This window comes from Mus caroli, unplaced genomic scaffold, assembly GCF_978045245.1.
Source record: "Mus caroli unplaced genomic scaffold, Mus_caroli_1 scaffold_9, whole genome shotgun sequence".
Taxonomy (NCBI): Eukaryota; Metazoa; Chordata; class Mammalia; order Rodentia; family Muridae; genus Mus; species Mus caroli.
In genome coordinates this window covers 11,311,141-11,333,762 of record NW_028227264.1, presented here as the reverse complement: position 1 = coordinate 11,333,762, position 22,622 = coordinate 11,311,141, and the positions used below count along the sequence as shown (strand labels likewise).

Genomic DNA, 22,622 nt, shown 5'->3' with positions numbered 1-22,622 from the left:
TCCAGCCCGGGGAGATGATTAACACAGAGTCCTAGGCTGGCTAAGGATAAAACTGCTAGTAAGCTTCACATGATGGAATTTCCCTTCCAATTTTTACTTTTGTTTTGTTACTGTGATTGTCCAGGAAGGTAAGACAGAGATGTTATTTTTGTAGATGAAATCTATTTAGACTGGCCCCAAATCTTGAGAGGGAAGCAAATGACTATGCATGTTTCCTTTGCTTTGTGACACTTTGTTGTTAGTAGCTTCTGCTGTCCTGTAGAGACTCTTGAGAGAACGGGAAAAGTCATCTCAACAGTGGAAGGTGAGCTAATGGCTGGTGACAAAATAAATATAACAATTGATACATAACACCTAAAGCCTTTTAACTTCAACATGCATTTACCATCTTGCTCCACACACATATCTGTACTAGCTTTCCCTTCTGGTGGAGTCTGTGACTGGAGACTCAGCCAGGCAGTCAGGGAGCTGAAGTCCAGCTGTCCAAACCCCTAAGTTCCAGCCATACTCTATTTAAAGTGGTGTGCTGACAGACAGTCAAAAACTTTGGTGGGCAGAATCAGTTTCACTTTGACTTTTATTCATATATTCTATATGTACAACAGCTAATTCAATGGCAATTTTCTAACTAGCTCTTCTTATTATGTTTTTACAATAAATTAACTTAATAGGTATAGGTATAAACTTTATTTTTGCATTCATATTCCTTATATTGATATAGGATTTATAACTAAAATTATACATGCAACTTGCATAAATTTGCACAGGAATCAAGTCCAACTGTACATACCAGCCATAACTGATTTAAAGAGACAGGAAGAGTTCACAGTTAAGGAACCCCTCATCTCAAACTTAACTTCTGAATAAAATTTGTCTTATTATGCCCCACACCCAACATGTTCTGTTCTCTTGTTATGTGATCATTCTAGGGGCTTCCCTGGGCTGCTTGGCTTGTTTATGTTCTGCCACACCTGGCAACTATCTTCCCATCCCTAGAAACCTTGCCCCTCCCTGGCACCTTGCCTCATACCCATGAGCACTTTACAACAAAGATTCCCTGACTAAAGCCTGTGATGCCATCCTTAACGTCTCTTGTCCCAATCCCATACTGTCTACTTACCCTGTAAGTGGAACACATGATAGAGTCCGTAAGCATGTTTGAATAGAGGGGTGAATTAATAAATGAGGAACCTCCTTTGTTCCTTGCTTGCAGGTACAAATCAACATCAAAGAAACATGTTACAGAATGGATGGTTCTAGAGTCAGGCCAAGCTGGATTTGAATCTCAGCCTGTCATACTATACAACTTGTGTTTCTTTTCTTTCAGTGTTTTACTGGTCAGGGAAATGCTAACTTTGATACCAGCTTGATGAGAACTACCAGAAGTAAATACTACCTGTCACACCTAAAACAATAGATATCCACATAGGAACATGCAGGTGTGCACTCCCCAAGACTCAGATGCATAGACATCTAAATCCTTCTTGGAGTTCAGTGTCAGCCCTTTCCCGCTTAGGCCTATAGAAAGACATGCACATTTATACTGGGGCAGACTGAGAGGGCCCACATTAGTCTGGAGAATATGATCTATTTCCCATTTTAACAGCAGAAAGTCTTATCTCTTTGTAAGAGTATACTTCAGCTATTAGCGTGACTTCCAAAGTCCAAAACTCAACTGAGTGTGGAGCCATCAACATGATGCAAATCCCTACCTGGACACTTAGTGCCGGGTACTGGGTACATGTTCTATGATAGACGGTTGGTGTGTTGTAGTGCACCATTATTTCCCCAGCACCAGGAAGAGAGGTGACAGGTGTCGAGGGCTCAGCTTTTGCCAAGTGAATGAATACACCTAGAGACATGTGTCACACCATTATGTAGCTTCCACAGATAGCTGTCCAATTCAGAAGCCACTAGTCCCAGGTGGCTGCCAAAGTTTAAGCTAAATATAATTGGTAACAAATTAAGATTTTAATTTCTTACTTCTACACACCGTGCTTCAAGTGCTTAATAGCCACGTGTAGCTTAAGGGTGTTCTGTGTGTGTGCAAACATGGACTGAGCTCATCACTGCTGAAGGCTTTATTGGTCCCTCAAGCTTGAAAACTTAACAACCCAGGGCCAGAAGGTGGCTCACCATGTAAAGATGCCCACTGTTCAAGTTAGGGGTCTTTAGTTTTAGCCTCTCCCGCCCCAGAGTCCATGTAAAAGTGGACAAAGAGAACCTTCTCCATCTGATTGGTACCTTGTATGCTCACCACTTACACACTCCCACGGTATAAAAAAAACAAAAAACAAAACAAAACAAAACAAAACAAAAAAACTAAAACAAAACTAACTGCCTTTACTTTTACTAACTAGGCATGCCAGGTTAATAAAATTTTTCCCTTTGGTTTCTGTTAAATGAGAAAATAGCTGATTGAAGTGAGGTTAGTACCCACTAGTTTAAATTATTACTGGAAATGCTTTTGTAGAGGGTTGTTCCTGATCAATGTGTTATGGTCCTTGCATCATGTGCTCTACTTGTAATTCTTCCTACAGACATAAGAAACTGTCCTGAGGATAACAGTTTGAGTATCACTACCATCAAACTTAAGCGTTAGCAATGCATATTCATATCTTTGAAGACCTTGATATCCTGCAGTCAGAATACAACTCTAGGCAGACACACTTAGTTAGAAGAGAGATGTCCAGGACTTCTTTATGCAGTCCATGATGCATGCCCTTCCTGGAACTGGGCTCTTTTGTGTAACTGAACAGAGCTTAGGAGCCTAAAGATCCATATCAGCTTTCTTTGGCAGAACTATTGCTCAGAGCAAAAGGCTCCACACCCTTGCTGCCATGCCTTCTTACGATGAGCTCAGAAAGGCATGCACCCACAAACTTTGTTCCCATTGGAAATGTCACACTAGACCTTCTGTACCATTTCCTCTCTTAATTAGTCACAAAACTGCCTAGCTTTTTCTTGTTTCCTTGGAGGCTAGAACCTGTCAACCATCATCCCACAAATCCTTGAATATTTCTATAGAAGAGTCTTTTTTTCTTTTTTTGAAATGTTTTATTCTTTAAGATGATTTGTCATGGAGTAATAAAAAGGGTATCTTCCAGGGATTGTATACTTGGGCCCAAAAAGATGGTTCAGCAAACAAGGTTGCTTGCCACCAAGTCTGATGATCCAAGTTCGATCCCTGAGACCCATACTTTGGAAAGAGGGAACAGGTTCCCGTGAGTTGTGCTCTTTCCTCTGACCTCCATATATGTGTCAGGGCACCAGTGTCTGTGTCCCTGAATGAAAGAATGAAACAATAAGTACTGTTATTAACCATTCTATTTGTGTTGAGAGGAAATTTCATTCATATCAAGCCATATTTATGAAATTTGTGCTTATACAAGACAGCAAAGTTCGAATTCTGGAATTCTGGTTGTGAGTCTAGCCTGTAACAGCTGAGCCACCTCTCCAGCCCAAAAGTATGAATACTGGTTGAAAAACAAAACCAGGTCAGGGTCTATTGCAGAATCTGAAATACTTTATAAGCATGTAACAAATAGGGGAAACCTAATAGTTGGGTTCATTGTGATGAAGTGTTTACATCTGAAGGTGAGCCTAGTTTTAGCTAAGTAATGGATATGAGTATGTGTAAGTAAGATTGCCCACAGAGCATTTCAGGAATTTGAAGATTAGCTTTTTCTGTTTGTCAATATTTAGCTATACCTTAAGGAAAAATAAAATCATTTCTGTCATGTTCTTGAGTATTTTTACAAAGCCAGGCCTGATCAATTACTGCATATCAAGTGTGGCAAGCATGTCTCTCTACAGTCAAAAACTGGTGGGTACTATGGTCTGTATGATGACAGCCAGCTCCAGAGAAAACAACACTGTCCGTGGTAAAGGCAGCTCAGCCATATTGGATGACAGTGTTAAATGAGTAGCTTTGGCTACCACTCCTGGAGATGACTTTTGTGTTTCTGAACGTATTTGACCTTAGCAGCTTTCTCTAGAAATTGAGAGGCAACAATAACAAACAATTTATAATTTAAGAGCAGAGTTGGTCAGAGAATTTGAGCAGCCTACTTACTTCCACAATTTCTGCTTCTATATGTACATACATATATGTACAAGTATTAAAGTATATACATTACATATGTATACACATTTGTATGTGTATGTGCACATACACAAACACACATACACATATGTGTCTCTACATGTATTTGTATATGTGTGGGTACATAGTTGTTGCACATGCATGTGGAAGCCAGAGGTAAACTAAAGTGCCGCCCGACTTGTTTTCTGAAAGCCCTTTATACAGTTGATATTTCAACAAACAAACTAGTTTGGCTGGCTAGTGAGCCCTAGGATTTCCCCCTTCTCCATCTCCCCAGCCCTAAGATTAACAACTATCACTCCCAGCTTTTTAAAATTGAATGTACAGTATTTGATCACATCATACATGGGTACCCTGTTACATTAACCATTATTTCTGTTCTTCCCTTCCCTCAGGACCTCTTTCTAAATTTTACATATACATGTATGTAGTATGTATCAAACACACACACAACCTGCAAAGGCTACTTTCTTGCTCCTGTCTTTCTTCCTTGGATTTGCGGACTCACACAATGGACTAGGAAACAAGACTCTATTCTGGTCTCTGCCCTAGCCATGTACCACTCCACCAGCTACCCTCAGAAACAGCTCCACTCTGCTCACTTTGTGCATGTACAGCTTCATGTATCCTGGGCCATCACACCTGTGCTTTCTCACTTCATTCATCTTCCCTCCAACATCCCTTCCCCATTGAGCATAGATGACAGATAGACAAGAATTTGTTTTGCTTTGCAATGTATACCCAGTACACTGAATGACACTCCATTGCAGCTCATGAGAATGTGTGTTGAGTCTGTCAACATATTATTTCTAGGCTGTGTCCCAAGGCCGTGGGGGGGGGGGAGGTCTCCCTCTTCCTACTTACAAAAGCACAGTCCTGATTACCAACCTTGATTATGACAAAATGTCCCAGTGCAGTTTTTAATTCCAACATTTGATCACATAGAAATCTCCACTACTTATGTGAGCTTCTGGAAAACGAACATTCTCACCCACTGAGGAAGTCCATCATCTTCTCAGCTCATAACAGGCACCCAAGCACTGCTTGATGAACACTGACGAATTGGACAAAGGCAAAGGCCCTACATCCTCTCTAGCCCAACTTTTTCTCCACCTCTCACATAGCATGTCAGAGGAGTAAGACAGAACTCTCCCCACATAATCAAAACGATCTGGAGATTCTTAGTTGGTCATCTTTGTTCACCTTGGATTCATGCTTGCAAAACAGTTATGATTGGCTGACTCATAAACAAAACAGGTAAGGTATACACTTACCAACTTGAGGTGTTTATAATAAAAAATACTGAGATTTCTACATGTTATGAACTTTTTAATTACTTTCATTACTAAAAAGATTCTGGTCTTCAAGATGCCCTTGATCTGTGGATTTTTTTTTTTTTTTTGTATATTTCTGATGTTTTTGTTTTTTACCTTGGAAACAAGAGTGCATGCTTCCTAGGCTCAAGCTTTCTCATTTCTCAGGCCTCGACTCTAGAAACTCCCTGCCATCCAGGCTGATCAGATGACCCATGGAAACCAATAACTACCTTATGACTTGGTTAGAGACCATCTGCAGTTGATTGCCTCTCAAGAGAGATGGAACCTAACAATTAAAATTAGAGTGCAGGTTAAAAGCACCAAAATCCTCTAAGAAACAAAAATCAGAAGTGAAATATAAAACATTCACACACACACACACACACACACACAAGAACTAGACACTTCAAGCATGTAATTGTATATTTATTTCTCTTTTTAAAGAACACTCCTTAATGTAATTCAATATACAAACTTGGTTTCACAGAATTATAATCCACTATATAGCACAAAGATAACCCAGATTGTGTGTGCGCATGCACAAACATGTGCATGCGTGTGCACATGTTGCTGTACCCCTCTGCTCCGCTCTTCTGGACCTGCAAAGGCTCTTCCCACCTTCAACACTGATCAAAAGCCATTCTGAAGGTTATATACAAAAAAACTTCCTCCTACCAAGAGCTGCTTTCTCTTGAAGGCTTCTCTTCTTCATTCCCCCTGAGACAGCCAGGAGTGACACTCTTTCCCTGTACAGAAGGGTAAGGTGACATTTCCTAATGCTGATGGTAACCCTGTAACCATATGGACTGGCTGATGGGAAGAGCTGGGGAGCAGGTCTCCATCCCCTTTCCCCACTTCCACACCCAACCCTCGAGTCCAAGTGCGAACCCTCCCTGCAGCCATAGTTCCAGTCACTATCCTGTGCAGCAAGAACCAAGATTTTTTAAGCCCAGGTCTTCTCCATTGGCAGTGCACAGCACTGCCTACCAAGCCACCGGGCCGGCCGATAACCAAGCTCTACACAGTCCATGTGCTTTCTCACTTTAATTTTAAAGACACTCTAGCATAGGTCTGTGGCAACCTCGCGTCCCACCGAGGAACAGAAAATTGTACCAGTGATGCACTTGTACATATTTACATGGGGCGGAATGTTTTTCCCATATTTTTAGATGAGTATATAGATCAACATGTTCACATAAGACCAAATACTTTTAATATTATTTATAACTGATTTATAAAGCTTTGAAAAAACTCACAATAGCACATTGTTTACTTTAATGCTTTACGGTACTATCCATTTAAAATCACAATCAGCACTTAAGTTATTGTCAATCCAGCAAACAAGAGACAAAAAGAATTTACAAGTTAAGAACCGACTGATACGTTCTTTATCTTTTTTTTTTGTAACTAATGCATAAGTGCAGAATAAGATATTCTAATTTAAATATCTTGCTTACAATGGACATCTCCGTTCTAGTTACGCAACAGTTAAATCCATGCGTCACATAGAAAAGCAATCCACAACATTAAGAAAAATGTACAGTTTATGAAACAAAATAAATATTAGTATTACAGAATCAGAGCTGTACATAAAAGCTGTTCAGTTTTTTATCATATAAAAATATGTTTTAGTGCAACCTCACATATATATAGATGCTGCTTTGCTTTACATCGTTTAGATCCAAGTGTCCAAAAGAGGAAAGAGATTACATTTATTACAAAGCAGATACACAAATTCTAAAATATGTACAAATTACTGCTAAAAAATGCTTATAAGAATATAAGCAAAGTAAAGAAAAGGCACAAACATCTGTACAATTTTCAAAGTACCAGACCCAATAGGTTAATTTCAAATTTTGTTTTGGTCAGGCTCAAGATGACTTGTTAATTTACCTAATTGTTTTCAAAATAACAAAAGTATTTATAATAGCCAACTACTGTAACTTAGGACAGGCATGCTATCAACTTGTTTACTTCTATTCCTAGAAAAACAAAAACAAAACAGGGGAGGGGGAAATGTGGAAATGAATGTGTCCATGCATTGCAGATCAATGGAGTTGATTCTTTTCTGGTGAAGGTTCATTGCCTTCCTCTGTGCTTAAAGATAATTCCTTGCTGCTCTGAAAGTCCACCCGCTTCTCATCCACACTGCTCTTGCTGTAAAACGTGGGGTGAGCTACTGCAGTCTGTGATGTACCAAAAGTGTCCTTTTCACCATCATGTAAGTCAGGGTGGGCGGCTGAGGTACAGGGCTGACCTGGCTCAGGCCCGCCAAAGTGTCTAATGCTGACGTGTGCACTTTCCAAGGGTTTCTGGGGGGACTCCTGTACCCATGTGGGAGGGTCAGCCCCAAGGAGGGCTGCCTCTTCTGTTGCAATCCGGAGTGAGGCAATGGCTTTTGTACAAGTTTGTATGTTTTCCTCCTGTTCTCTCTCCGTGGAATTTAGGCTGTCTTCTGAAGTACTCTGTTTCATCAATAGCCGTGGGGAGGAGGGAGAACTAGGTAGACCAGATGACTGCAAAACTTGAGGGGCTTGTTTCTCATGCCGCCTGGAAAGGATGTAGGGATCCTTGGCAAAGGCCTCCCCTGGTGCTCCTTTCTTCTCCTCAGAGCCCTCGGTGGGCAGAGGCAATGTGGGTGGAGGATGTAAACCGGAAAGGGCAGGCGGCAAGGAGTGAACCATTTGGATCCCACCAACTGGCACCATGGGTATAGGAGCTCGTACTTGCTGCTGAGAGTGTAGTGGAAGATGACTGAAGACATAGTCAGTAGGACCCTCAGGGAAAAGGCTGGAGCCGTGATGTTCATAAGCACCTTCTTGGTCTCCATAGAGACTGAAGTAAGGAACCTGAGGTATTCCTCTTCTTAGATTCTACACAGGAAAACAGAGCACAGAGTTCAGACCTGTTCCCTCTTTCCCTCTCTTTTCCCCTCCCTCCTTCAGGATGCCTGGCACTTAGAAAGAATTTCTCAAAATTGAATAGCTTCCTTAACTATTTTTTCCAGTTCTTTAATGAAGGTATTCCCCTGTGGACAGTGGCTTTTGTTTTTCAAGTGCAAAATGCTAAAGCAACCAGTCTATTTCCCACTAGGCATAATATCACATGATGGGTATTTCTTCATAAGAGCAAGTAAAAAGAATGGATTCACCAGGAAAACAACAAACCAACAAAGAAAACACAAAACAAAACACGCAAAGGATGACTAGTAAATATTGATGGGATTTAAACTCAAAGGGAACAAGATTATCAACTATTTATGCTGTAGGCAGCACTGGAAGATATTCCTTAGGTTTGGTAGAAATAATAAGTTGGCAACAGGCTTTAAGAAAACCATTGTGAACCGGGCATGGTGGCACATGCCTTTAATCCCAGCACTCGGGAGGCAGAGGCAGGCGGATTTCTGAGTTCAAGGCCAGCCTGGTCTACAGAGTGAGTTCCAGAACAGCCCGGGCTACACAGAGAAACTGTCTCAAAAAACCCAAAAAAAGAAAAAAAAAAAAAGAAAAAAGAAAAAAAGAAAAAGAAAAATCAAGAAAACCATTGTGGATAGCCCTGGTACTGTTTGTATTTTGTTGCTAATTCCACTTCCCCAAGAGGGGCTGCCTGGGACAAGGAGTGAATCATGTACTCATGTGACTTCATGTGAACCTTCCCCTAATGAATCAAGACTTCAAGGAACCAATCACTGGGTGAGTAGGCGGGACTTCCTGGTCGGAGAAAGGGATGATGGAAGAGGAGACTGGGCTGGTGGGTGGGGGTGAGAATGCAGTAGCAGAGCTCCCCCCCCCCCACTCGTTCACGTGGCAGATCTGTTGGGATCCACTACTGGAGGATTTAACTTAGAGTGGCTTACAAATTGGGATGCTAGTTGCTGCGCCCAGCGATTGTGTTACCTATTGATTCTAGACTAAGTTTGTGTGGTGTTTTCCTTCGCGCAGCAACTCAACTGGGTTCCAGAGAGAAAGGTACTGTGGCAAAGCATGGGGTTGGAGAGAAGTGCACCCCAAAAAGCCGTGGGAATCTGGAAGCATGGGGCTGGTGCGGCAACGACCTGCCCTGGGAGCTTTGCGAGCTTGGTGGAGAGATTTCAAAGCTTCTGGTCAAAGAGTACACCAGGCTGAAAGCAGACCAGGCTGAAAACAGACCAGCCTGTCCACCAATGCCCTGCCAGTGTTGCAAGGATTGCCTTTTAAATATTTCCCACTAGAGAAGACACTTTTTCACACAAAGGAAGGCAGGGTGGTTTTGAGAAACCACACATCTGTTCCTTTGCTGTGCAAGGCTTAGCTTACAGGAATACATCCCTACTCAGAAGTCCCTTTGTGCAGAGCACTAATCTAGAGGAAGGAACCACTATGAGGAGAGGTCTCGGTATGCAAGGTATTGGCCTACAAGAATACATCCTGACTAAGAAGAGGCCCTATAAAAAATGCAGAGTTCTTCAAGTCCCAGATCCAAGCTAAGTCTTGTAGAAATGGCAATGTTTGAAAGGAAGCAAGCACTCATTGATAGCATGTGTGTTTAACGGTTAATCATTTATATTCAATTTCATAGCTGAAATCAAAGATGATTATGGCTCAATTTTTCTGTTGGTATTACTTATAACATGAATGTCTTCTTGGAATTAATGAAGCAAAGGTACTTAAAATTTGGAGCCACAATTCTGGATTTCATGGTTTTCTCCTTAAATGAAGACTTTGCTATTCTCATTTTCGTAGAACACAGCTTAGATCGCCAGATTATCTGGCTCTAGTGAATTAGTCAGAATTTTAATTGCTAGGATTCATTAATAATGGACTTCACTGCTTCCTTATATGAGAACTCAAGGTAGATTAAAACTTGTCAAATATGCTCACAATTTTGGAAAGCTATCTTAAAAATTGTAGCATTCATCTCAAGGATGCTTCAGCACTCAGATTCAAGGACCAAATCCTACCATTAGGGATCCATACAGTTCTATTTAGATTTGAGCCTGGCCTCCAAACTATACATTATGCATTTGCCTACTACTGTCTACCATGCTTGGAATTCACCTTGGTCTGGGCTACAGCTTATCCAAGCTGTACAAAAATTATTTGTTCTGCAACACAGATGAAATGGTCCAATAAGCATCCCTGGAATTACCAGAACCTCAAAAGATAGGATACGTGACCATTTCAGGACCCAAGAAGAATCCTGTAAATGGTGTGTAAGTCTTCATCAAACAGCAGTTAAGGCAGAGGAACCCTAATGCTTTTGGCACCAGCTAGAGGTAACTGAGCAGAAGTCCTGACCTGAGAAAGGCCATAACCTAAATGTGTTAACAGCTGCACTGCTTATAGCTGTGCAACATTTTCTGTTAGGGACAGACAATATCTAGGCAAGGACTATGTCTGACTGGTGCAGACTTCCTTACACAAGTGGCCGAGATGCAAGACAACCCACCCAAGATGGCTCAGACAAGAGAAAGACTGAGCACTGACCGCTTTGCTGAAGACAGTCTTTATCTACACACAGAAACAGACATGCATAAGAAAATGAGGCTGTAACTGTAACAGTATTTCCCTTTTGAACCATACTCCAGTTCCAGTCCTCAAAAATGGTGACTGACTGAATAAAGTCACTTTTAAATTCTATTATGTATTAAAATGAACCAGATGGTGTTAGGGGAGGAATCCTAGTGGTGTGTGTTTCTCCATCCAAACCTTCTCTCTGGCTCTAAGTTCAGACTAAACCAATTATATGTTATGTCATCCTAGGTGTCACGGTCCCTTCACCCCAGTCATTGCCCTGTAAAGCTTCCATCAAGGTGTGCAAAATGACAAGGTAGCAGGACAGAATTTCTGTGAAAAGGGACAATGGCTGTTCATATTCCTTTCTATACATTTTTTTAGAGAGAGGAAGGTCTTCATCCTACAGATCAGTCAGGAGGGACACCTGTCAGAGCATGGTCAGGTCTATTTTTCTCTGACCAGAAATGTCTCTTTCACATATCACAGAAAGATATAGTTGTCACTGCCATCCAGAGGCAACCAGTCAACACAAAATGAGGACTCAGGACAGGGCTCCTGCTTGAATCCCAGCTCTGCTGCCTCCCATGAGAACAGGCAGCAAAGGGGCAATTTTTCTTTAAAGATAACTGGACTGGGTAGCAAGCCAAAGGATTTGTTGGGGATGAAGGATGAGCTCTGTGAGGTATCCAGAGATTTTAGGAACAAAATGAAATGAAATAAAACCACACAAAAATTTAGGAAAAACTCAGTAACTGGCGAAACTTATTTTCTTGTTTGGCACTAAATTTCTTAATTAACTTTGTAGGGATTCAAAGGTCCAAAATAAATGAATTATTTTATTCTGTTTTATTTAATTCTTAATTAGTTAATGAATTCCTTGGCCTGAGTTTAACAGCATGTTAAATCAATGGCTTTGTTTTCATGACATGGTTACCTGAATGTGTTCCATTGACTCATAGAAGCCAGTTATGGTCTGCTTGGCCAAAAGCTGACTCAACAGCCTCAGGAATGAGGGATCAGGACTAGTTTAGCGCACCCTGCCAGCATCACCATGTCTCTGTCACAGGAATCATCAGAGGGATTTCCAGCTTCCTAGTCACTATATAGTGACTTAGGTAGCACAAGATATAGAAACTTGCAGAGATATGGTGTTTTCTCCTAGCTTGCTAATTTACTAGCTTGAAATCAGCCGTGTTCAGACATCAGGGCACATCTCTGCAGGATTGCAACATCAAGATGAACTTTGTACCCGGTTTACAAAAAAAAAATGGATGATGAGGATACCACAAGGAAGGCTGGGAGATTTCCTAAAGTTTGAAAATGGCAGTGTAAGCTCATGAATCAAGATAGCAGTAGGCAATGAGAGAGAAGGGACTGGCTACCAGGGCAGGAGCAGACAGAGCGAGGAGTTAGCAGTGCCTTCTATGCCTGAGAAGACCATGCTATGCCAGACAGAAAATAGAGGAAAGAGGGCAGGAAGGAAGATCTGGAAACTAACACCGGTTTTAAAGCAAACAAACTCAGAAGGCAGCATGCCTCTGTGCTCTGTGCTCTGTGCTCTCTGCTCTGTGCTCTGTGCTCTGTGCTCTGTGCTCTCTGCCTCTGTGCTCTCTGCCTCTGTGCTCTCTGCCTGCTCTTTGACAATCCTACCCCAGTGGAAAGAGACACCATGATCTGCCAGGCTGCTGTGCAATGAGGCAGAGGAGGGGCTCCGTTGTAGCTTTTCAGTAAACCTGTGGTTTCAGTGTGGCCCACAGCCACTACTGCTGTCACCTTACTTAATAGTAAAAGAAAAAGGTGGAACCCTCCGAAAATTCTCTGGAGCCCTCTGACAGCTCATTCTCTGGCCCACATTCTCCCTCAGCATCTACACCTGGTGCTAACAGCAACAACAGGAAAAAAAAATGCAGAAACCTTTATGTCCTTACCTTATGGGCTACTAGAGTGTCACATCACCTTTTCCCAGGCCCTGGCCATTTGCATATGTACACATGTTGGGCAATGTAATGAGTATATTTTAAAAATCATTTTGGAAGTCAAGGACGAAGCCTGCATCAGAGTCCTCACCTGCTGAAGTGTAAATATCACTAACAATTTACTGTCTTCATGTTTGTCTACATAAGCATGCCATACCTGGGGCTTCACCTAAGGGTTTTGGCTCAAGTCTATAGTTATGCTTACAAAACATTCAGAAGGCTTCTCCTGTTCCTACCTGCAAGTTCACTCCTGCTTTGATACAATCTTATACTTGGAATAATGCCACAGCCATGTCACCAACACGATGTGTGATAAAATGTCTCCCTGCTATTTGTATTAATAGGTTCATTACACCCACATTATAATAAATGCCTTATAACTATCCTATAGGAGGTACCAATGCTCTGCAGCTCTGGTGAAGAGAACTCAGGCTATACTTACAGGAGGCCCCAATACAATTGGCTCTGTTTGTAGATACTGTCCCATGGATAATGGAGGGTTAGGATATAAAGCCCTTCTGGGAGACGGTGCTCTGATGGTGGTCAGATATCTTCTCTCTCTTCTGGGAGAGAGGTCTCTTCTTGCTGTAATGTCCTTTCCAGGAGACAATGGTCTCCTTGGGGACAAGTGCCTTCTTGGTGAGGCATCCCCTTGGGACATCTCTCTCCTCAATGCAGCTTCTTTTCTTGGTGACAGATGCCTCATTGGCGACAGGTCTCGTCTAGGTGATAAATGTCTTCTGGGTGACAAATCTCCTTTGGGTATCAGATACCTCTTTGGCGAATTATCTCGACAGGGTGAAGAATCATAGCCTGGGGAGGAACGGTAGCTTGAGGGGGAGAAATCCCTTGGGGAGGAGCTTGGCTCTGAAGACAACATGGCCTCTTCGTCCATGGAGCTTGGGATGTCTAACCTGTCTTTGTCCGGTTCAGAGTCTGTGCTTTTGCTCTGGAACAGCCTCTGATATTCTGTCATCTGAGTGTCCTCACAAGAGTCACTGGGTGTCATGAGCTGAGTAACCTGAATACTCGGTAGAGTAACCAAATAGCTGATCAATGACGAATGTCCCAGAGAGCTATCTGAAGGGACGCCATGGGCTACAGCGCCAACATTGACAGGCAAGGATGAGAACCTAGGAGGCTGAGGACTGGTGCTTCTTGACCTTGTTTTGGGTGTCAAATCTCCTTGGTCATCAAAGTCATCGTCATCTTCATCATCATCATCGTTGTCATCTCCATCTTCCCCTTCCGATTCCTCCGCATCTGAGAACTGGTGATCAGTGGAGATGCCGGACATGCTGTGCTTCTCAGATGTTTTGTGCAACTCTTCCATATTTTCTGAAAGAACCCAACAGTAATTATTAACAGAGGTTAAGATCCCACTTTCAAGCCTGGGAGCTTCTATCTGCCCCAACACTCTTCCCCAAAGCCTTCCTTACTCCCTCACCCCCTGAAACGTTTGATCATGGCTCTGAACCACCCCTGGACACTTACTTGTACCTACTTGGTTTCACCCCTGAGAACTCCAGAATAGGATCTCATATTTCAGACTTCAGAGAAGTCTCATGACACAACTCAAAACAAATGGATGTGGCTAGTATTGCTAATGACTGACACTAGAGGAAGAAAAGCAAAGCGACAGCCTGTCTCTCCTGTTTCAGGTGCAAGTTTATGTGTAAGAGGGATACCTCAGGAGGTTTGCTGACCTCCAGATCCTCGACTGGGGTTAATGATGGATAGGTTTTCTACTATGTTTCCTCGCAATAGGAAGACTAACACATTAAAATGCTTTCAGTTTCCTCCCAAAGCTTCACAGCACATAAATCACAACTCCATCCCCTGCCTCATGCACACATCCCTTTATCGTGTTTAGAGACAATTATTTTGCTAATACAACCCTCCCCCTCTAAAACAAGTTCCACGGCAAATGGTTTCCTTTCTCCTTAGTTCCCAAGCAGCTCAGTATGCTCTTTCATTCCCTGCAAAGAGTACTTAATAAAGTGGCATGTAATCACAGGACCACAAAGGCCACCCGAGAGGCCAGTCCATTCAGTAAGCTACGTACCTGCTTCTTCTGTTTCTGTGTCATCTACTGATGTCATCGACACGCCCAGCTCCAGGCACTTTTTCATGTGGGCCTTAGATTTCATGTGTTTTGTTAGGTTTCCTAGAAAATGCAAACAAGAGAACCAGAGAATTAATTATCAAACTGTGATCACTGATACAAAATATTGTATGATGAACTACCTTATGCATATGCATTTTTCTATACTACAAAACTTATCATAAGAGACTCAGGGATCAACTCAGGGTCCTAGAGAATATTCATTTGTTCTCATGAAATGACTGTGTTATTGTCTGTTGTCATCTTGACAATGTAGTATTAACACACAAGTATGCACTTTTATTTTCCAGTATAGGCTCCCAGAAACCTGGGTAAAAATTCAGCCTGATGAAGGCATTATTTCCCTCTCTCTGATATAGCTATGCTTATTATTAATTAATTAAATAAATCACAATGAACTATCCTTTCAAAAATTACTATCTCACATTATGATTGAGTTGTTGCTTATAGATCTAGTAACTCTACATATTATTTTTATACCTCCAATACAAATATTTCTACACTTTTATTGCTCTATTCAAAACATCTATAATTTTTGAAAGAGCTTGAAGAGATTTTGGATATGTTAACTCTTAAGGATGTAAGTGAATTAAACTTTATTAAATTTCCATGAATTCATGAAACTTATCTGTTTCTGCTACTGTTTGTGTATGTGTGGTGTTGTATATGGGTGAAGATGCTAAGCATGGCAAGATAAGATACAGCCAGCCCTCTGTATCCATGACTTCTACCTCTGTGGTCTTAACCACCCAAGGATCAAAACTGGAAGAAAAGATTGTCTGTATTGAAAAACTCCCATCTACTTTCTTGAGTACTGCATAAAAAATACGATTTTTTAAAATACACAGCAATTACTTTGTATAAGGTATTCAAGTAATCCAGAAATTATTTAAAAGTATAGAGGAGGATGTGAGCTGTGTGCCAGTAATACACCGCTTTATCCAGGGGCTGAGCCTGCGTGGGAGCTCCTAAAATCAATCCCTCACAGGCACAGAGCGAACTCTGTCTGAACTTTCATGTGTTTCTTCATATACAGTAGCTATGAACTATATATACTCATACTCCAGAGAGGAACTCATTTGGGCTCTCTTCTTCTGAGTAGGTTTGTAATCTTCAGAGCAGATTTCTAGCTAGGAAGTTGGAAATGGAAACAATCCCACCTTGACTTTGGTTTGCAGAAGCCATGAGCATCTGATGTAGCATACCAGAGCAGGACAGGAGACAATGGTAGGAGCTTGGTAAGGCAAGGGAGAGGGATTGGTCCTTAGGAGCTTGGTACAGGCAAGGGGAAGATAGGTCCTTATGACACACTTGTACTCAGAGAACAAAAATCCGAAAAGTGGATATTTCATCAGGAGATGAACCCTGTGGAACTCCCAAGAATGCACTGCTAACCCTCAAATTCCTAGACTTCTGCCTGCATACTCCCAAAGGCTGACAAGGAAATTCCATTAATGATCAAAAGGACGCTCTTTCCTGGTGGAGTCTTCCCAATGGCGTATAATTGGATTTAATCATTTACCTAGAGTATTATTTTGTAAACTTTACAGTGATTGGTGGACTTGCAGTGCGCCCTACAATCAAACTTTTAAATCTTTCCTCCCAGGAACTTCTCAGTAAGCTGAGAGAAGGGTATTTAAAGAGCAGTATCCTTATTTCTTTTGATGTACAGATGTTTATGTTTCCTCTCTCTATCAAACTTTAAATGAGGCATTAAAGACACATAAACACTCTCCTAATAAACAGATATTTGAAAACCCTGAATATCAATACTTCTGTCAAAAGAGCACAGCTTATGATTGTGGGCTACAACTGAGATAGGTATATGTCTCCTTACCCGATTATCACAATTCATACCTGGCTTTAATTATTTGTGTCGGGCAGATTACTGGATATTAACATTAAATGTGAAAATGCTAGAAATGAAGTGGGTTGATGAGGGGCTGTCTACAAGCTACCTTAGACAGATCTGACATGCAACATGAAGATTTTCACCGTATTACAGAATAATAGAAATAAAAATCGAGCAACCTTAAGTGAAACATTTCTGTGTAAATCAGCCTCTTAAAACAGATATTTGAAAATGACAGGTTATCTCAAGGCAGGTCGTTGCTGGATGAGGTTAACTCTTGAGGTCTGAGAGTAAGACTTGCCTCCAATGCTGATAAATACACAGAGCAGAAGCTATCAGGTCTCTATGTATAATTAATGCAGCTGTGGATGAAGGGGGCCCACCAGGGAGTCTGTGGATCTCTACATTATTTATACGCTTGAAAGTGACCATGGCCACTTTATTTTCTTCTCAGTAGCTTCCCTTGCTTATCCACTGACTCTCATGTATTGCCTTCCTGAAGAATTTCAATATTGTTGCAAATATTATCTAGCCCACATAAATTTCCAACATGAAGTAATAGCCATCTAGGCACTTCTAAGCCACTTCCTTCAGAGACAACCTGCCTGGCCCTCAGTCTGTAGCTCTTAATTAGTCATAAAAGGAGTCTCAGAGTCTCACATACATCCTTTGATCCTGGACAGGAAGGAGGAAATATATCTCAGGGGGGTTATATTTTCACAAACAAAATACTCTTTATGGTTGGTGAAAGTGAGTTACAAAATAATATTCAGAATCCTAAGTAGCCGGAAGTTTTCCTGAGACCTTTCCCTCTCCAAACAACAGCAGCAGCAGCTGCAAAAGCCAAGCTCATACCTTTCGTTTTGAAGGCAAAATTACATAACTTGCATACATAAGGCCGAACATCAGTATGAGTGCGTATGTGTTTTTTGAGCATACTTGGCTTCTTACAGCGAATTCCACACTCTTCACAAATATACTTTCCCCGTCCACGTCCTCTGACATACACATAATCTTCATTGGATTTGTACCTATTTGAAGAAGAGGCAGACCACGGTGATTTTAAATACTTTTAGCATGTGATATACCAAACCAAAAGCTAGTCATTGCCTGATGTCAATTTCTATGAGGGTCTTTTCCAATTATTCACCCTGACTTCTACGAACCCTGGGAAGTTTATATAGCAAACACTTGAGACAATTTATGTAACAGAATTATTGCTGTATGCAAAACTTTATTCTATGTGGAATAACAGATTTACTGATGGAATATACAAATGTCCCAATAGGTTAACCTATGTCCGGAGAGATACAGACCTGGATCTCCCGCTTGTGGGCATAGTATAGCATCCAATCAAAGAGCATCACTAAATGCAAACCAACATTTTAGAATAACCATGCTTCGTGCATAATCTGTTAACATGACATCATCTATAATATACGTATGGAGACATTTGCAGAAATAATCCTAACTGAGAATAGAAATCTTCCTTGCAAGTTTCTACTCTATTTTTACAACCCTGGTACATGTGTGCCTCCAAAATTTCAACTTAGCTAAGGCTAAGCTCTGCTCCCCAACTGTTGTCTACAGATTTGATCTGTTCTTCCTAGGACCATGAAACTGTACTCATGTGAAGTTTAAATTTCAACTGGCTTCTTGAAAGCAGTGTTGCATAATGAGAACTAGAGATTCTGAGATGAAATTAGTGTTAGTTTCCCGAAGGAATGGTCTGAAAGTGTATCTGAGGCCATCTACTGTCATGAACTGGAGATGAAGAAAGTCTTGATAGAACATGAGATACCTACCCATTGCTCCACAATCTCATTTTGCTTACAAACCGACAGCACATGATAAATCACATAGGTTTTGATTATCACACAGTAGACCTGTACTGCACAACTGAATAAATAGTACAATCCCTTACATCACAGCAGGGCTAGAATTTTAGGTCCCATGTCATTGTGGCAAGAAAGGATTTCTGAAGGTCCTTTGTATAGTTTCCAAAGGTCGGCTAACATGCAGAAATCTTTGTTCACTGTGGAATTCCTAGTGGTATTTAGACCTAGAGTTTTGGTTTGTTTTATGTTTTTCCCATTCTAAGAGGCTTCTGACTATGCCCATTTCTAGCTAACACCCCCAAGCAGGTACAAAAGCGAATTCAAATTCAATTGTCCAATTTGTAGAAGGCTTTTCAAGACGAAACATCCCTCCATGTGTTGGAATATCAACTCTGCTACGGATAAAGCTTCATCTCAGCATGTTCGGCATTTTGGGCAGTGCCAATCAAAGGGGAAGATGAGGACCATCAATTTTACATGCCATTTTCCCTTTCATAAAACATCCCACCTATGGCTTGGCCTTAAAACTTGTTTTCTTCTCATATTTGCATTTTATAATAAATCAGAGCACATCCTCAAGATGGAAAATCATCCTTCTACATTCAATTTCACTCTCTGTTCCTAACAAGGATGAAATTGCTTAAGGGGATATGATGATTTCACAGAAAGCCAATATTCTTCAGGAAGGGTTAGTCTATCATCAATACTGGGTTGTACTGGCTGGTTTTGTGCATTAACTTGATACAAGCCAGAGTTATCTCAAAGTAGGGAATTGCAACTGAGAAAATATCTCCATAAGGTTTAGCTATAAGGCATTTTCTTAATTACTGATCAATGGAGAGAGAGCCCAGCCCATTGTGGGTGGGGCTGTCCCTGGGCAGAAGGTTCTGGGTTCTATAAGAAAGCAGGTTGAACAAGCCATGAGGAACAAGCCAGTAAGCAGCATCCCTCCATGGCCTCTTCATTGGCTTCAGTCTCTGGGTTCCAGCCCTGTTTGAGTTGCTTTCCTGACTTCCTTTGGTAATGAACAGCAATGTTGAAGTGTAAGATGAATAACCAATTTCAATTTCCTCCACAATTTTTTTTTTTTTTTTTTTTTTTTTGGTCATGTTGCAGCAATATACACCCTAACAAAGACCAGTTGATTCCAGCATAGTGGAATATTGCTGTGACATACCTGACCATGTTGTGGGGACAATTGTGGAAGGACTTTGGAATTTTTGGTTAGAAGAGTCACTAGATGTTAAGAGTTCTGTAGGATGTTCTATAGAAGCTTAGGAGATGCAAGGCAAAGGATGGAGACCTGGCTTAGGAAATTTCAGAGGGGGTTTGAATACTCTATCAGGACCATTTGCTATCTCGAATTAAGGTTCTGTAGTTCTGGTAGCTGGAGATGAAAAAGCAGCTGTGATTAAAAGATACTAGAATTACTAAATCAAACCTTTGCTTTGTTTGGATACTTGATGCTGGTCAGCTGGAGCTAAGAAATTAGCAGTGATTAAGAAGAGACCAGCATCACTGAGATGAAATCTTCTGAGTACTGTTTTCTGAGAGCACACAGAAGCTGTGCTCCAGAAGTGGCCAAGGTTGTACCTAGTGCTGGCAGCCAAACTTGGTAATGAGTAAGAGTTACCAAGGTAGTACTGGTTTTGAAGCCATGAAAGGGTCATGGAGAACCACCAAGGCTTGGCCCTGTGAGAAGCCAGGAGAAGCCATTGGTGAAAGTGTAGTATAGAAAGAATATCTTATGTCTGTATGCATGTGGCACCAGTCAATAGAACTGATGGACTATGGCTTAGGCAGGAATTAGGAGGTGGAACATCTAGAAGGAAAGAGAATTCTGAGACAGAGCCAGACACAGTAAGATTGGCCCAGGAAGACATGAGTAGATGGACTCATGGTGCCTGATCGCAGGTAACCAGCCGCACCGCAGAATGTAGATTCAAATAAATGGGCTATCTTAAGTTATAATTCTAGTCAGAGAGGAGCCTAGCTATATGTCCACAGTATTTGTAAATATATTTTGAGTCTGTGTCTTATTTCTGGGAACATGGGCCTGAGAGGAAGAACCAGGACGTAACTTCTACAGTGCAGGCCAGTTGCAGCAAGGGACCCAAGCCCTTTGGAGCAACCTAGAAGATTGTGAGTGGATCCCAGACACTGGGTGATTGGAATTTGGGTTTGTCTTGATTTGATTATGCCTGTGCCCTGATTTTCCCTCTTGAAGTAAGAAAGTATTTTACTGGAGCCCACAGTTGAGAGACTTTGAATTTTAAAATACTTTAAATTTTAAAAGGACATTGGCTGTTTTAAAGGGACTGTAATTTTAATGTGTTTGAGCTTGTTTGTAAAGACTGTGGGACTTTTAAACTTATGTTTTTAAATGTGAGATCTTGGGGATAAATAAGAAAGGAAGGGTGGTGGCTTAGCAGTGACTGTGTGTCAAGTTGACAGAGGTCAGTTGTTCTGGCTGCTTGTGTCTGTCAACTTAACACAAGCTAGAGTTGTGAGCAAGGAAGGACTCTCAGTTGAGGAAATGCCTCCATGAGATCCAGCTGCAAGGCATTTCTCAATTACTTATGAATTGTGGGAAAGAAAGCCCAGCCTATTGTGGGTGGTGCCATCCCTGGGATGTTGGTCCTGGGTTTTGTAAGAAGGTAAGCAGAACAAGCCATGAGGAGTAAGACAGTAAGGAGCACCCCTCCATGGCCTCTGCCTCATCTACTGCCTCCAGGTTCCAGGCCTGCCTGAGTTCCTGTCCCGACTTACTCCAATGATGGACTATGATCTGGAGGTATAATGAATGCTTTCCTCCCCACATTGCTTTTTGGTCACGATGTTTTCCCTCAAAGCAGCAGAAACTCTCAGACACTTAGTTGATGAGAAACACATTTTCTCCTCAAACAAAAAAGTATTTTCAGTGTCTTAGCTGATTAACTCATCTAAAGAATGAAATAAAGTAAAATTCTACATAAATCTGTGTATGGGGAGAATGTGTTCAGATAGCCTATTTATGAATACCCACATTTCTGAAGACCCACAAATCTACCCAGTACACAGTGGATTTTGAAAAGCAGCAATTTAAAGAAATGCTTATTATCCCTATCAACTAGATAACCTGGATAATCTAGTCAGTAATCTCTGTCACTGTTGTTACCACTTGCAATCAACAACTTCAGAGGTGAGAAGGTGCTGTTTGGAATGAATGCCTGGCTACCAGAAATTGTTAGAGACTTAGTTCAGAGATCAAAAAGTGCCTGAGTTAGAAAACAGAAAATAAAAAAGACATGTGGTTTTTTTTTTTCTGGATCATCAGAACACAGCAGAAGAGAGTCCCAGAAGTGTTTTTATTTCCACCTATGTTCTTTGTTAGCAGAGATGCATTCCTCAAAACATACAATAATCCTGATGGCTGCTGTAAGCCATATACACCAGTGCATATATATAAGTATATATGCACTACTCTGAAGAGAGCTGCTGCATAGAAGTCTGATGACTGAGTCACAGAGATCTGAGAGACTGGTCTCTTGGGAAAGACAAAATCTACATTCTTTTCATTTATGTAATGATATGTCAGATGTCAAAAAATCCTGAGACAAAGTTCATGCATACATGCAAGTGTGATGAAAAGACTCAATGCCTAAATCAAGCAAAATCCAAGGGCAACTCAACTATAACAACCAACTCCAAATTGGTAGGTAGAAGTGTGAGAAATTCTATGTCACTAACAGTCAACATTTTTTTATGGTCAAAAGGAACATTTTATCCTTCAAATGCCATTGGAATAAAAGTATGGTCATGAAACTTTGTAATTTAATGGCAGGTTTGTGAGATGGGATTAAATGACATAATCCCCCAAATATATTTAATGTAGTTAACATTTTTTTTTAGCTAAAATCATAGCTCTAGACCTCT

At 41.1% G+C, this 22,622-nt stretch overlaps 1 protein-coding gene across 8 annotated transcripts in view; it reads right to left on the bottom strand.

Moving 5' to 3' along the window:
• Nucleotides 1-5,826: 5,826 nt before the first annotated feature.
• The window catches only part of Hivep2 (HIVEP zinc finger 2), a 184,677-nt gene continuing 167,881 nt past the window's right edge, over nucleotides 5,827-22,622 (bottom strand). For all 8 annotated transcript variants that reach the window (XM_029482568.2, XM_029482567.2, XM_021174414.3 and 5 more), the window contains 4 exons: nucleotides 17,725-17,900; nucleotides 14,958-15,059; nucleotides 13,335-14,230; nucleotides 5,827-8,294 (listed from right to left, as the gene is read on the bottom strand). In XM_029482568.2, the coding sequence (XP_029338428.1) occupies nucleotides 7,470-8,294; nucleotides 13,335-14,230; nucleotides 14,958-15,059; nucleotides 17,725-17,900 (1,999 nt within the window). In that variant the 3' untranslated portion in view covers nucleotides 5,827-7,469. The remainder of the gene's footprint in view (nucleotides 8,295-13,334; nucleotides 14,231-14,957; nucleotides 15,060-17,724; nucleotides 17,901-22,622) is intronic.